General features: G+C 43.6%; 1 protein-coding gene and 1 long non-coding RNA gene across 2 annotated transcripts in view; one reads left to right on the forward strand and one right to left on the reverse strand.

Annotated features, from left to right (window-relative positions):
- Nucleotides 1-699: 699 nt before the first annotated feature.
- Nucleotides 700-1,734, forward strand: LOC110231051. Its single transcript, XR_002334141.1, has 3 exons — nucleotides 700-983; nucleotides 1,281-1,398; nucleotides 1,681-1,734. It is a non-coding gene; the product is annotated as an uncharacterized LOC110231051 (long non-coding RNA).
- A 737-nt stretch (nucleotides 1,735-2,471) lies between these two features.
- The window catches only part of LOC110224201 (polyadenylation and cleavage factor homolog 1-like), a 24,307-nt gene continuing 13,087 nt past the window's right edge, over nucleotides 2,472-13,691 (reverse strand). The window contains exon 2 of the mRNA XM_021010052.1: nucleotides 2,472-2,478. Coding sequence (XP_020865711.1) covers nucleotides 2,472-2,478 — 7 coding nt within the window. The remainder of the gene's footprint in view (nucleotides 2,479-13,691) is intronic.

Here is a 13,691-nt window from a genome sequence, read left to right on the forward strand (position 1 = left end):
AAGAAATATGAGCATTGATAGCATATTAGGATAGCACGGTTTTCGTATTTGCTATTAAAGATGTGTTCGGGATTTGATAACAATATCATAGCATTTCAACAATGCTAAGCCTTGTAATAGCAAAATAAAAAATTAAAATTCAGATCTGAAAACTAAAATCACTTTGACCACCAACACTTAGCGAAAATTAGAACGAAAACTTAAAATTTCGCATGTGACCGCCACCATTTTGTCAAATATTACTACAAAGAAAAAAAACAAAAAAAAACATAAAACCCAAAACATAAAACCCAAATCAACATTTGCAAAAACCCTAATCAGAAATCCAGATCTGCTCCATACCAATCATCCAAGGTCCAAATTCTTCTTCTTCTTCTTCTTCTTCTTCTTCTTCTTCTTCTTCTTCTTCTTCTTCTTCTTCTTCTTCTTCTTCTTCGGCGTCTCTCCTCCCAAAAATCTTTGTGGTTATAAGAAGCCTAATCTTCTTCTAAAACCATCTTCTTCGACGCATCGTCGCCTTCAGGTCATAACCTCTTACGACAATGGATTTTTGGGGTAAACATCTCCTATTTCCCACACAGATCTAAAAGCAAGGTTGGTCTTTAGTTTCTCTTACTTTCGGTAAAACTCTGCGGATGAAATCTTACTCTCATAGGTCTCGTCAGCAACAGAGTTTACTGATAAAGAATCATAAAAGCATAACGAATCTGATGATGGAGAACATGAGAAGCAACAAGGGCTAAAGCAAGAACGTGAGAGTTTGGAGAAGAAAAGATGAAGAAGGGTTGAGAGGAAGAACAAGCAGAATTAGTTGACGATTTGAGTGTAGTAAAACAAAGAAATCAGAGTTATCCTTGCTCGAGTATGATTATGTTCCCAAGCTGGTTGTATTCGTGGATTCGAATCTGCCATGTCTAGCACGCCAAGTGTTCGACGATATTCCACACTTGAATGTTGTCTCTGCTACATCAGAAATATAAACGGTAATGTATATGTCCTTTGCTTCGAGACAGAACATGAGTAATGATGATGGTTGGTTTAGTTTCTAGGTCTGGAATTGAGAAGTTAGAATGAAATTGGTTAGTAAGAGTGTTTGCTTGTAAATGAGAAGGTGAATGGGCTAGTCTAAGTGGAGGATACATGCTTTATTCATCTATGTGTTTGCAGGTTTTAAATGGTTAGTGATTTGTTTGATCTCTCTGTTTCTCTTATTTTGCTCATCTTTTGAGTAATCGTGAATTCTTATTTGATTTTGGATATCAAAACTATGTTTCTTGCAGCAATTTTGTATCACAGATGGATACTCAACATTGTTGAAAGTTTTCATCTCTTGTTCTTGAGGAGGATGAAGAAGTATGGATTACAAATTCTTTTGGTCAAGGCTAGTTTAATTCCCATGTGAGCAATGAAACCGGTCAATAAGGACAGGTTCATTTTCCTTATGAATCTTAATGCTTATTTTATTAAATATTTGCCTAGTAAATGAGATTAGAATTCTTATCCCTTGATACTTCAAGAAAATAGAGACAATGATAACATGATGGAACTATCATATTCGGCTATCGCAAAGCTTGATCAAGCAAAACAGAATGAGATCCAACCTTCTTCATAAAAATTAGAAGGTTATTTACTTTACTTCGTCTTTGTTACTCTTGATGGTTTTGGTTTTGGCAATTTCAGTTCCAAACTAATTCAGGCTATCCACAAGCTTTCCTTTCGGCATCAAGACTTCAATGTAAACTAATACTCTTTGATTTCTCATGTTTTCATAAGGTTAGCAGCTGATCAGTTCAGATTATTTAGTAGATATACCCTACATTTTAAGGAAATTTGAAGCTAATAAGCTTGTCTATTGTACTGCATTTTTAGGACTATTGTTGCTTTGGAGAAGGCAGTGAAGTGAGAATTGCTTGGAATGAGACAACCTAAGTTCTTTGAAGGAGAGAAAGAGCAAGCTAATGGGAAGGCAACGCACATAGAGGGGATGAGATTGAAGTTGTCTATAGAATGTTAGCTTTATTTTGTTTAAAACTTGGTATGATGTTATGTTAAAATGGATAATGTAATAATATTGTTATGTATGTTGATTGTTGGTGTCGGATCCCGCACCAGGAGTACGAGACCAACCAAAGATTGCCACGTGATCAAGATAATGGCCCATAAAGGATGAAGCCCATTGGACCCGTGAGCCGAAGGGACGGTCGAAGTGGTTGTCACCATTTCGAGAATCCGAAGTGACTACACTATGACACGAGTTCGGTGTAGAAGACACGGGTAAGTCGGTTCACGGACACTTGGGCCGAAAGAGGCGAGGCCCATGAAGATCAGAATCAACTCAAATTCAAACGTTGAGCATTAAAGCCGAAGAATCAAAACGGACACATTTAAGAAGAAATAATTGTGCTTAATTACTCATTTTAATGTCGTTTATCGGTGTATAAATATAGAGGCCGATGGCCATGTAAAGGGGATCATCCTCTGGAGAGAAAAATAATATAGCAATTTTCGTATCAATTCATAAGTTTTTATATATTCATTTTTGTCCCTCAAGAATAAACTTTCCCACTTAACAAAAATACTTGAGTGTGTAAATCCGACATCCACATTTTGGCGCCGTCTGTGGGGATCTCAGGATTCTTGGGTGGTCAGATTTCTTCTTTTCTACATTTCCGAGATAAACAACAATGTCCGGAGGAGACGCCGTTGAGACATCATTGGCCGAAACCCTCAAAGCTATGCAGCAAACCATGTCGGACATATCACAAAAGTTCTCGGATGTGGAGAGGGCCGTCGATACATTGCAAACATCCCAGGTATCTCTTAGTCAAAACGTCAATAATATACAAACTCGTGTTCGCTCTTTAAGTGCAGGAAACCCGGTGGGAACCCGAAGAGGGATATTCAACTCGCCAAGTTCCGCTGCACGAAATGAAACCAGCGGGCAAACAACTCCCGGTGCTACTAATAATGTAGCTCAGACGTCGGAAGAAGAGACGCAGCTCGAGGATGAAGAGCAACTTGCAGCTCAGTACGAGCAGGAGAACCTCAACCAGTTCGAGACCATGAGGAAGGTTAGCCAAGAATTAAAGGAAATGAAATCAAAATTTCATCAGGCTACAAGTTCGGAGCCAGACATCAATCGAGTCATTGAAGAAGCTAGGCGAACCCCTTTTATCCCGCGAATTGCAAGTTTGAGGATCAAAGATTCCCGGAAGCTCAAGTCGGACCCTTACAGCGGATTGGAGGATCCAAAAAGCTATCTTGCAGCCTTTCTGATCGCTGCGGGAAGAGTCGAGTTGGATGAAGCTGATGAGGACGCAGGCTATTGCAAGCTGTTTTCGGAAAATCTATGTGGCCAAGCTCTAATGTGGTTCACCCAATTAGAGCCGGGTTCGATCAGCAATTTCGACGAACTATCAGCCGTATTCTTAAAGCAATACTCTATCCTTATGGATAAAACCGTCTCGGATGCCGATCTTTGGAACTTAATGCAAGGATCTAATGAGTCACTTCGAGTTTTCATCACCAAATTCAAAGGAGTGCTGTCAAAACTCCCAAGAATCTCCCAGCAATCGGCTTTATCCGCCCTACGAAAAGGATTGCAACATGATTCAAGGTTTAAAGAAGACTTAATACTTCATAAACCAGACACAATTCAGGATGCACTCTTCCGCGCAAACAATTGGATGGAGGTAGAAGACGAAAAAGAAAGTTTTGCCAAACGGAATAAACAAGAAAAGCCGGCAATCACCGTCCCTACCAAGAAGTTCAAGCCTAAAGAGAGCAAAGGACCAAGGAAGTTTGGGTCGCAACCCTTCAACAATTCCGTCGGGAAGCAATTCCAAGGGAAAGGAAGATCAAACACTTGGATTTTGTGAAGAAATACCACGAAGCAAAGGAAAAATCCAAAGATCAAGATTCCAAAAGACCAAGGTTATCCAACGAGGAAGAACCAAGGAGTTCGAAGGGGAAGATCAATGTGATTCTAGGAGGTTCCAGATTTTGCGGAGATTCAATAAGTTCCATCAAAAAACATAGACGAAATGTCTTACTCAAAGCAAGTTTGAGCGAAGAAGTTGATTTTCAAAGTGCTTCAATATCATTTAACGAAGAAGAAACGCGGCATCTCGAAAGACCGCATGACGATGCTCTAGTCATTACTCTTGATGTCGCAAACTTCGAAGTATCAAGGATCCTTATAGATACAGGCAGTTCGGTCGACTTGATCTTTTTAAGTACTCTAGAAAAAATGGGAATCAGCCGAGGAGACATAGTAGGACCTCCGACTCCATTAGTGGCATTCACTAGCGAATCAGCCATGTCTCTCGGGACAATCAAGCTACCGGTCCTTGCCAAAAAAGTATCGAAAATTGTGGACTTCGTCGTCTTCGATAAGCCCGCAGCTTACAACATCATCCTTGGGACTCCTTGGATTTATCGAATGAAAGCAGTTCCCTCTACATACCATCAATGTATCAAATTTCCAACATCGAATGGGGTGGAAACAATTCGGGGAGACCAAGAAGCTTCGCGAACATGCTACTTAGCTAGCCACCGTATGAAGATTCAATAGCAATTAACGAAGCCCGTGAAAGAAGGGCAAAAAACAAAGTTTCCTAGTGGGCAGAAGAAAGAGGATGTAGTAGTCGAAGTGGAACTGGAAGAAGACAAGCCAGACCGGAAAATTAGAATTGGAGCAACTTTGACTGGCCAAATAAAAGAAGCTTTGATCGAACTCTTAAGGAAAAACAAAGCGTCATTTGCATGGTCAGCAGCGGACATGCCGGGCATAAATCCGAGTATAATCTGCCATAAACTGAACGTAGATCCAAGCTTCAAACCGGTGAAACAAAAAAGAAGAAAGCTTGGAGTGGAGCGGGCAAAAATAGTAAACGACGAAGTGGATAAACTTTTGAAGATAGGGTCCATAAGAGAAGTACAATATCCGGAGTGGGTAGCAAACACTGTCGTTGTCAAGAAAAAGAATGGAAAAGATAGGGTCTGCATCGACTTTACAGACCTAAATAAAGCATGTCCCAAAGATAGTTTCCCGCTCCCGCATATAGATCGACTTGTAGAGTCCACCGCTAGAAATGAGCTGTTAACATTCATGGACGCCTTCTCGGGTTATAATCAGATAATGATGGACCCCGACGATCAAGAAAAGACGTCATTTATCACAGATAAAGGTATCTACTGTTACAAGGTAATGCCTTTTGGTTTGAAAAATGCAGGAGCGACTTACCAACGGTTGGTGAACAAAATGTTTCACAATCACCTCGGGAAGACTATGGAAGTCTACATAGATGATATGTTGGTTAAATCGTTGAAGAAAGAAGATCATGTTAAACATTTGGAAGAATGTTTTGATATTCTCAATAAATATCAAATGAAGCTGAACCCGGCGAAGTGCACATTTGGAGTCCCATCCGGAGAATTCCTTGGCTATATCGTGACAGAAAGAGGGATTGAAGCCAATCCAAATCAAATTAACGCCTTTCTAAGCATGCCATCTCCGAAAAACTTCAAAGAAGTACAATGGTTGACTGGGCGGATTGCGGCCTTGAATCGTTTTATCTCGAGATCAACAGATCAGTCGTTGCCTTTCTAGCATATTCTAGAAGGGAACAAAGGATTTCTTTGGGATGACACCTATACTGTCCAAACCGGAAGTGGATGAAAAACTCTACTTGTACGTTTCAGTTTCAAACCACGCGGTTAGTGGAGTCTTGGTTCGGGAAGACCGTGGGGAGCAGAAACCAATTTACTACGTGAGCAAGTCAATGACGGATCCGGAAACCAGATACACAATGATGGAAAAACTTGCACTAGCAGTGGTAACTTCGGCCCGGAAGCTGCGTCCATATTTTCAATCCCATCCGGTTGAAGTATTAACTAACCAACCACTCAGAACAATACTTCATAGTCCAAGTCAATCCGGACGTTTGGCGAAATGGGCGGTGGAATTAAGCGAGTACGACATAGAGTTCAAAAGCCGGAGCAGTATGAAGGCTCAGGTCTTAGCAGATTTCCTGACCGAACTACCAATACCTGGAACGATGGATCAACCGGAGAACCAAACTTGGAAGTTACACGTAGATGGGTCTTCAACAAAGCAAGGATCCGGAGTGGGAATTAGGTTGGAATCTCCGACATCAGAAATTCTAGAACAATCATTCCGATTGTTATTCAATGCCTCCAACAACGAGGCAGAATACGAAGCCCTTATTGCCGGACTTCGACTAGCACAAGGAGTTGGAGCTAAGGAAATATTGGCTTATTGCGATTCGCAATTGGTAGTTAACCAATTTAATGGAGACTATGAAGCCAAAGATTCAAGAATGGAAGCATACCTCGAAGTGGTGAAGGATCTATCTAAAAATTTCTCGAAATTTGAATTAATCCGTATACCTCGGGGAGAGAATACAACTGCAGATGCACTTGCCGCATTGGCATCAACATCGGACCCTGAGTTGAAGAGAGTTATTCCAGTAGAATGTATCTCGGAGCGAAGCATTCAGGACAGCAAGGAAACCCTCGTTGTTACAAGGTCTCGAGCAGCGGCGCGCGACCGTGGTGAACTAGAGACCGAACCGCCACCCAACAAACGAAGAAAGTAAAAGGGATCAAACATATCTAACAAGGAACCCGTTGTCTTAGCTGAGGATGTGATTCCAGAAACAATATTGGAAACCGAACCATTAATCGAGGAGGATATTCTTGAACCAAATGAACATCCCGAACCAGAGCCACGAATATTTCACAAAGTTGACCAAATTCCGGCTAAAGACTGGGGGGCTGACTGGAGGGAGCCAATAAAGCACTACATCACGACAGGCGAGCTCCCAAAGAATAAATGGCAGGCCAGGAAAATGAAAGTCGTTAGCGCGAAATTTTGTCTGTCAAGGGATGCGTTATATAGACGAGGTGTCAGTGACCCTTACCTATTGTGCATTTTTGGGCCCGAAGTCGAGATCGTCATGAACGAAGTGCATGAAGGATTATGTGGGAGTCATTCATCAGGAAGAGCTATGGCTTTTAAAGTTAAAAGAATGGGTTATTTTTGGCCCACTATGATCACAGATTGTGTTAAGTTCGCCCAAAGATGCAAGCGCTGTCAACTCCATTCCATACGAAATAGTTACTGATAATGGACCACAATTCATTTCACACGAGTTTGATGCCTTTTGTGCGGAAAGTCGAGATCGTCATGAACGAAGTGCATGAAGGATTATGTGGGAGTCCTTCTAGTCCTTACGGACTACTTTTCAAAATGGATTGAAGCTGAGGCGTATGTTGGTATCAAGGATTCGGCCGTGAAGACCTTTATTTGGAAAAACATTATATGTCGGCATGGAGTTCCATACGAAATAGTTACTGATAATGGACCACAATTCATTTCACACGAGTTTGATGCCTTTTGTGCGGACTGGGGAATCAAAGTTAGTTATTCTACTCCACGATATCCGCAAGCAAACGGACAAGCTGAAGCCGCGAACAAGACAATATTAAGCAATCTCAAGAAACGCTTAAGTCATCTAAAGGGAGGATGGTATGAAGAACTCCAGCCCGTCTTGTGGGCCTATCGTACAACCCCTAGGCGACCTACAGGAGAGACTCCATTCTCTTTGGTTTACGGCATGGAAGCGGTAGTACCGGCCGAACTCAATGTGCCCGGACTTCGCCGAACAGAAGCACCGTTAAATGAGGAAGAAAATTCAGCAATGCTTAAAGATTCACTAGATACCATAAATGAAAGGCGTGATCAAGCTCTAATTCGGATCCAGAATTACCAACAAGCAGCAGCCCGATATTACAATTCTAAAGTTAAAAGTAGGCCGTTCTTCGTGGGAGATTATGTATTAAGGCGCGTCTTTGACAACAAAAAAGAAGAAGGTGCCGGTAAACTCGGTATTAATTGGGAAGGACCTTACATTATTACCGAGGTGGTTCGAAACGGCGTTTATAGATTAAAAGACCTAGAAGACAATCCAGTCAAGCGACCTTGGAATGTGATCAACTTAAAGAAGTTTTATGTTTAAAAGCTACATGCATTGTTTATGTACATGAACTACGATTTGGCTTGATCCCGAAATGGATACGTAGGCAGCTCGAAAACGAGTTCAGCTATTAATAAAATGGTTGTTTTATTTCTTTATTAATAAAAGGTTCGGCTATGCGAACATACAAGAGATTGGAAATAAAGCGTTTATTCAAAAAAAGGAAGAGACGAAGTGTCCCTCATCGCACACTTCGAACTACGAAATCCTCGTTGACGAGCAGAACACTTCAACTCCTTGACCAGCAAGATCGAGGATCGGCATCATGCAGTCCGGAATTCGAGCAAAGTCAGAAATCCCAAGCTCAATCCACTCTCCGGGGTGAGATTCAAGGATGTGAAGACTTCTTGACACTGTAGTAAGCCTGCGTTGCATCCGGTTAATCCTCTTCCGAAGTCTCCTCTTTTCTGACGTAAGCTTCCGGTGTTGAAGCTCGAGCGCCTCTATGAACGCCATCGCCGTTCCTTGATCTCTGGTTGGGAGATCCCTGATCAATTCACAGGGGGCTCGGATCTGAGATCTCAAGAAGCCGCGAAGTGGAGGAGGATGCCTGTTTGGCTCATTTGGAATATCTTCATTCATCATTCCGATTCTGGAGAAGTCGGGCATAGACTCCGAACAGCGAAGATTGAACTCCATACCTGCTAAAATGAAAAGAAGGGTGAGAAGTAAAGGGGAATTGAACCTGTAATTTATAGGAACCCCATATCCTTAGCAAGCTGCGGATTCTATCCAAGGGATGGAGTGATTCGCGGAGAGATTCATGCCCCCAAACAGATCCTGCATTAAAAGGTGCATCTCCGAGAATATTTTAAAAGAGAGGAAAGTCGCAAATATTTCCATAAATAAAAAGGGGCCGAAGCCCATCATGAGTTTTTTAAAAAAAAAAAGAAAGAAGAAAGTGAAGAAATTAAAGAACATTTATGGGAGAGGCTCAGGAACAGGCTCCTTCATCGCCGATTTAGTTCCCGAAGTGGACGCCTTGTTCGTGACATCCACTTCGGAACGATCCCGAACGCGATTCCGGCAGTTGTTGGCCTCCTCCTCCAAGTCTTCTTCCTCTTCACTGTCGGACGAAACGGCGCAGACAGAAGCGTTCACGGGACCCGGGACTCCTCTAGCGCGGAGATACATCCGAAGCATCTTCGGGATCTCAGCAACGGAGTCAAAGTTCCGCCACTCCCATTGAAAGGGATCGCTCTCCAGGGCCCGTATCTTCCTTTCCACCCGGGCGATGCGAGCCTCGAGCGTCTGCCTTTTGAGTCCCAGCCGCTGCCTCTCTTCACACAAGCGACGGTGCTTGTCGGCGACCTAGCATAAAAATGGGTGAATAAGGCAAAACAAAAAGTTTTTAAGTCAAAAAACTTTAAATATTTACCTTATCGATGAAGTCGCAAGCCTCTTTCTTCTCCTTTGAAGGGAAGTGAAAGACGGCGTGAGGAAAGAGAACACCAGCCGGTTCAAATCCGTCGCCGGACAAGAAAAGTGGGCTGCCGGGAGCGATGGGGGCTACTTCTTCGTTTTCCATTCTTAAGATATTTCTCAAGTGAGATTCTATAGTCATGTTTAATAAAGCCTAGAGGTAGGTAAGCCTTTATTTATAATGATTTAGGGTTTGTCTTGGAACCATAAATCCATTAATGGTAGCGTTTCCGAGTGGGTTAAGCCACTTTTGGAAAATCGAGGAAAAGGCAATTATTACATTAAAAGACGAGCCGTTCTCTTTAAGAAGGGAAAGAGCAACCGTCACATTAATTGCAAAAGTTTCTAAGGCCCAGGCCTGACAAGTTTACCGAGTTGACTAAACCCGAAGCGGGGAACTCGCTTTAAGCCGAGCTCAGCTCTCGCATTCTAAAGAGAAAGGTCTGATCAGCCTAAAAATCTCGAAAGCATTGCCACAAGGCCACAAAAGGTTAAAAGCGGACTTTGCAAACCCGCATATAATTTTAACCAGACCCCCTTGGGCCACAACCTAAGAAAGGTTTAAAAGCCTCCTCAGGCAAATATTTTGTTCAAAAGAAAATAATAAAGCCTCCTTAGGCAAAGATAAGTTTGAAATTAAGTCTTAAAAATAAAGGGACAGTCCCCAATTTAAAGTGGACACAGCCACTACGGAGCAGCAGCCACCTCGGAATCCAGCTCAACAGTCGAAGCTTCATTCGCGTCCTTGGCAGCTGCTTGATCAGATGAAGCTCCTTGACCACCCTCCGCGGTACAGCCAACCTCCGGAGTGACCTCTGGTACCGTTGGAGCTGCGGGCGGGACAACGTTTTCCGTCTCACTTGAACCTAGAAATAATGATTCCAGTCAATCAAAGGTACAAGGTAAGAAAAAGGTAAGCCACAGGAACCAAGCGTTACCTGCCCAGTCTAAACCCGATTCACTGATAGGAGGTGATTCAGTAAAGAAAGCCTCGAAGTCAAGCGGGTTGAAGGTCGAAGTGGGAAGAGCTGCTAAGCGACTCTGTTTCTCAGAAAGGTTAGTTGACAGCTCGGTCCTTTCTTGCTCCTCGGAGAAATCTGCTTCATGGATTTGGTCCAGCAGAATCAAGTTGCTTTCGTGCTCCTTGATGTCTGACTCCAAGTCCGACCTAGCTTTCTCGGTTTGCATGAAGCGAATGGCCCCTTGGATCAATTCCATCCCGCGTCCCTTAACCTCCTTTCTGGCCTTCGATGCCGACTTTGCCAACTCAGAATCACGCAACTTGGCTAGCGCCTTGTACTTCGCGTCGAGCTCGATAAGTTGGTTGTTCAGGGTGTCGGCGGCTGATTCGGATTCGTGAAGTCTACCCTGAACACCAGACAGTTCGTCCTGGAGTTTGTAATTCCGGTCATAGTAGTCTTGCAGTTCCCCCTTTACCTGCGCCAACTCTGACGTCAACCTATCGACCTTATCCTCCAGATCGTGCTTAGAGCCAGCTGAAGAGTTGAGGTCAGCCTCAAGAGCTGAGAATTTCTTCTTCCACATGTCAATCTCCTTCTCCCGTCCAATGACCAACCCTTCATAATGTTCGATCATGTCGTTAAATTCGCTCTGAGCCTGGCATTATACATGAACCAGGGATGGTGGGTCAGTTCGCAGAATGGCAATGCAAAAAAAAAAAAAAAAAAACGGAACTAACCCGAGATGAGTGATGCGCGTGAAGCAAATAGCGTTCACGAATCGCAGGGCGCCATTTGTCGAAGTCTGGCAGGATCGAGCCCGATCGGGTCTTGAAGCATCGGAAGACGCTGCCCTCTTTCTCCATAGCTGCGAAGAAGGAAGAGTTGTAAAAATTGGAATTTTAATAAAGACAAAAAGTTTAAGTGTGTGTAAGTCACCGAACCTGAAAGCGATTTGACTTGAGGTACAAGAGCAGGCTTCAGCCTCGAGGGAGCATCTCGAGATTCAGAATCTCCCTTTTTCGGAGACGCACTCCGAGCAGTCTTTCCACTATCAGGCTGGGAGGAGGAAGACATATCAACCGGACGAGGAGGACCCATTGGTTCAGGAGGAGGAGATGATCGAGGTGAGCGGTCAGTCCGGGCCCTCGACTTTTCCCTCTGCGGAGAAGAATCGCTGCGAGAAGACTTGTCTCTCTTCCGGCGAACCAAGTTCTTAATCGGCTCGTTACTAAAATCATCTCGGGGAGGACGAGGTGAATCGCGGCGAGGAGATTGAACCCTCCGAGGAGAACGCGAGTCGCGACGATCGCGACGAGGAGTTAATCTAAAGGAAGCGACAGATCGAGCTCCCTCGGTGCTGCCATCATCAACCAGCAAGGTTCTACTGTAGTCCTTCTTGTCTATGGAAGTCGCGAGGAACTTCTTCTTCTCCTCGCAAGCCTCAGCCATCGGCTTGGAAAGCAACTTACGCTTGGCCGCAAGGGCCCGAGATGACATTCCTTGAGTTGAGGGAGGGGGAGGAATTTGGTGAAGATGACCAGGCGGACTCATCCTGAGTCTGTGGTTAGCTTCCAGGAATCGTTCAAGAGTGAAGGAATTCCAAAGGGTTTCCCCTTCAAGAATTATTTTGAAGAATTCGATGAACTCTTCAGATGGGAGGTTGGAAGCGATGAAAGCTGCGAAATGAAACAACGGTGTTAGTCAATAAAGATAAAGAAACAACCGGGAAAGATACGGGCAACCTAATCACTACCGGGTTTCGCAGACCACTTCGAAGGGAGAAAATCAGCGAGATTTCCAATCGAAGCGGGGGTTTTCTTAATTAGAAACCAAGGATGATGCCAATTTTCATCCTTGTTCGGAAGATGTGAAATGATGTTCCTGTTGGCATTAGGATATGCTGAGAAATATCCCGTTTTCTTCGATGAACTTCTCACGCTCAGAAGCTCATTCAGTTCAGCAACTCCGATAACATAACCGGCCTCCGCCGCGATTGTTATAATTCCAAGAATTGTACGGAGAAGATTGGGGGTTAATTGAGGAAGAGCGATTTCAAGAGCCGCTAGGTATAAAATTAGGGCTTCGGGAAGAGGAAAGGTAAGCCCGCAACCCTTGAAATAAATCTCATACACACAGAAGTAACCATCGCGATGGTTCTCTGGAGATTCTGTGGGAGAAGCTATTTGTGCTTCCGCCATGATTTCCGGCGGAATCCGGCAAAGCTCTCTCAATCGCTCGAGGGATTGAAGAGTACAAGTGGACCTGTAGTGCGGACCGGCAATGTCACCAGGGCGGGTGCACTCGTCGTTACTAGAACGCCTTTCGTCAAAAGACGGAGACTCGGGTCTATCGGAATCAGAAGTCATTGGGAAGAAAGAAAAATTCAAGATCCGGCGAAGAAGGGTTTTGGTGAAGGAACGAAGAGAGAGGTTTTGATTAAAGTACAAAAGTAAAAGAAGAGAGTAATGGTGAAAAGAAGTTACCTCAAGCTAATGATGAAACCGCCTCGGAAGTCGTGTGGGAAGTGGGAAGGTTTTTCCCGTTTTAATAGTAATTAATCAATATACGGTCATAATGATGACAGATGTCACTCGGTTAAAAATGGATAGTGCCAAAATTAAAGGAGTGATGAGATTTTCGGCGGGAAATCAGAAAGATTCTCGAGCGCAATCTTTGGCCACTTGAGCATTTGAAGTCCTCCGAACTGGAATAGCACTTCGAAGAACTTGGGGGGCTAATTGTTGGTGTCGGATCCCGCACCAGGAGTACGAGACCAACCAAAGATTGCCACGTGATCAAGATAATGGCCCATAAAGGATGAAGCCCATTGGACCCGTGAGCCGAAGGGACGGTCGAAGTGGTTGTCACCATTTCGAGAATCCGAAGTGACTACACTATGACACGAGTTCGGTGTAGAAGACACGGGTAAGTCGGTTCACGGACACTTGGGCCGAAAGAGGCGAGGCCCATGAAGATCAGAGTCAACTCAAATTCAAACGTTGAGCATTAAAGCCGAAGAATCAAAACGGACACATCTAAGAAGAAATAATTATGCTTAATTACTCATTTTAATGTCGTTTATCGGTGTATAAATATAGAGGCCGATGGCCATGTAAAGGGGATCTTCCTCTCAAGAGAGAAATAATATAGCAATTTTCGTATCAATTTACAAGTTTTTATATATTCATTTTTGTCCCTCAAGAATAATCTTTCCCACTTAACAAAAATACTTGAGTGTGTAAATCCG

The sequence above is a fragment of the Arabidopsis lyrata genome (genome assembly GCF_000004255.2).
Source record: "Arabidopsis lyrata subsp. lyrata unplaced genomic scaffold ARALYscaffold_2, whole genome shotgun sequence".
Taxonomy (NCBI): Eukaryota; Viridiplantae; Streptophyta; class Magnoliopsida; order Brassicales; family Brassicaceae; genus Arabidopsis; species Arabidopsis lyrata.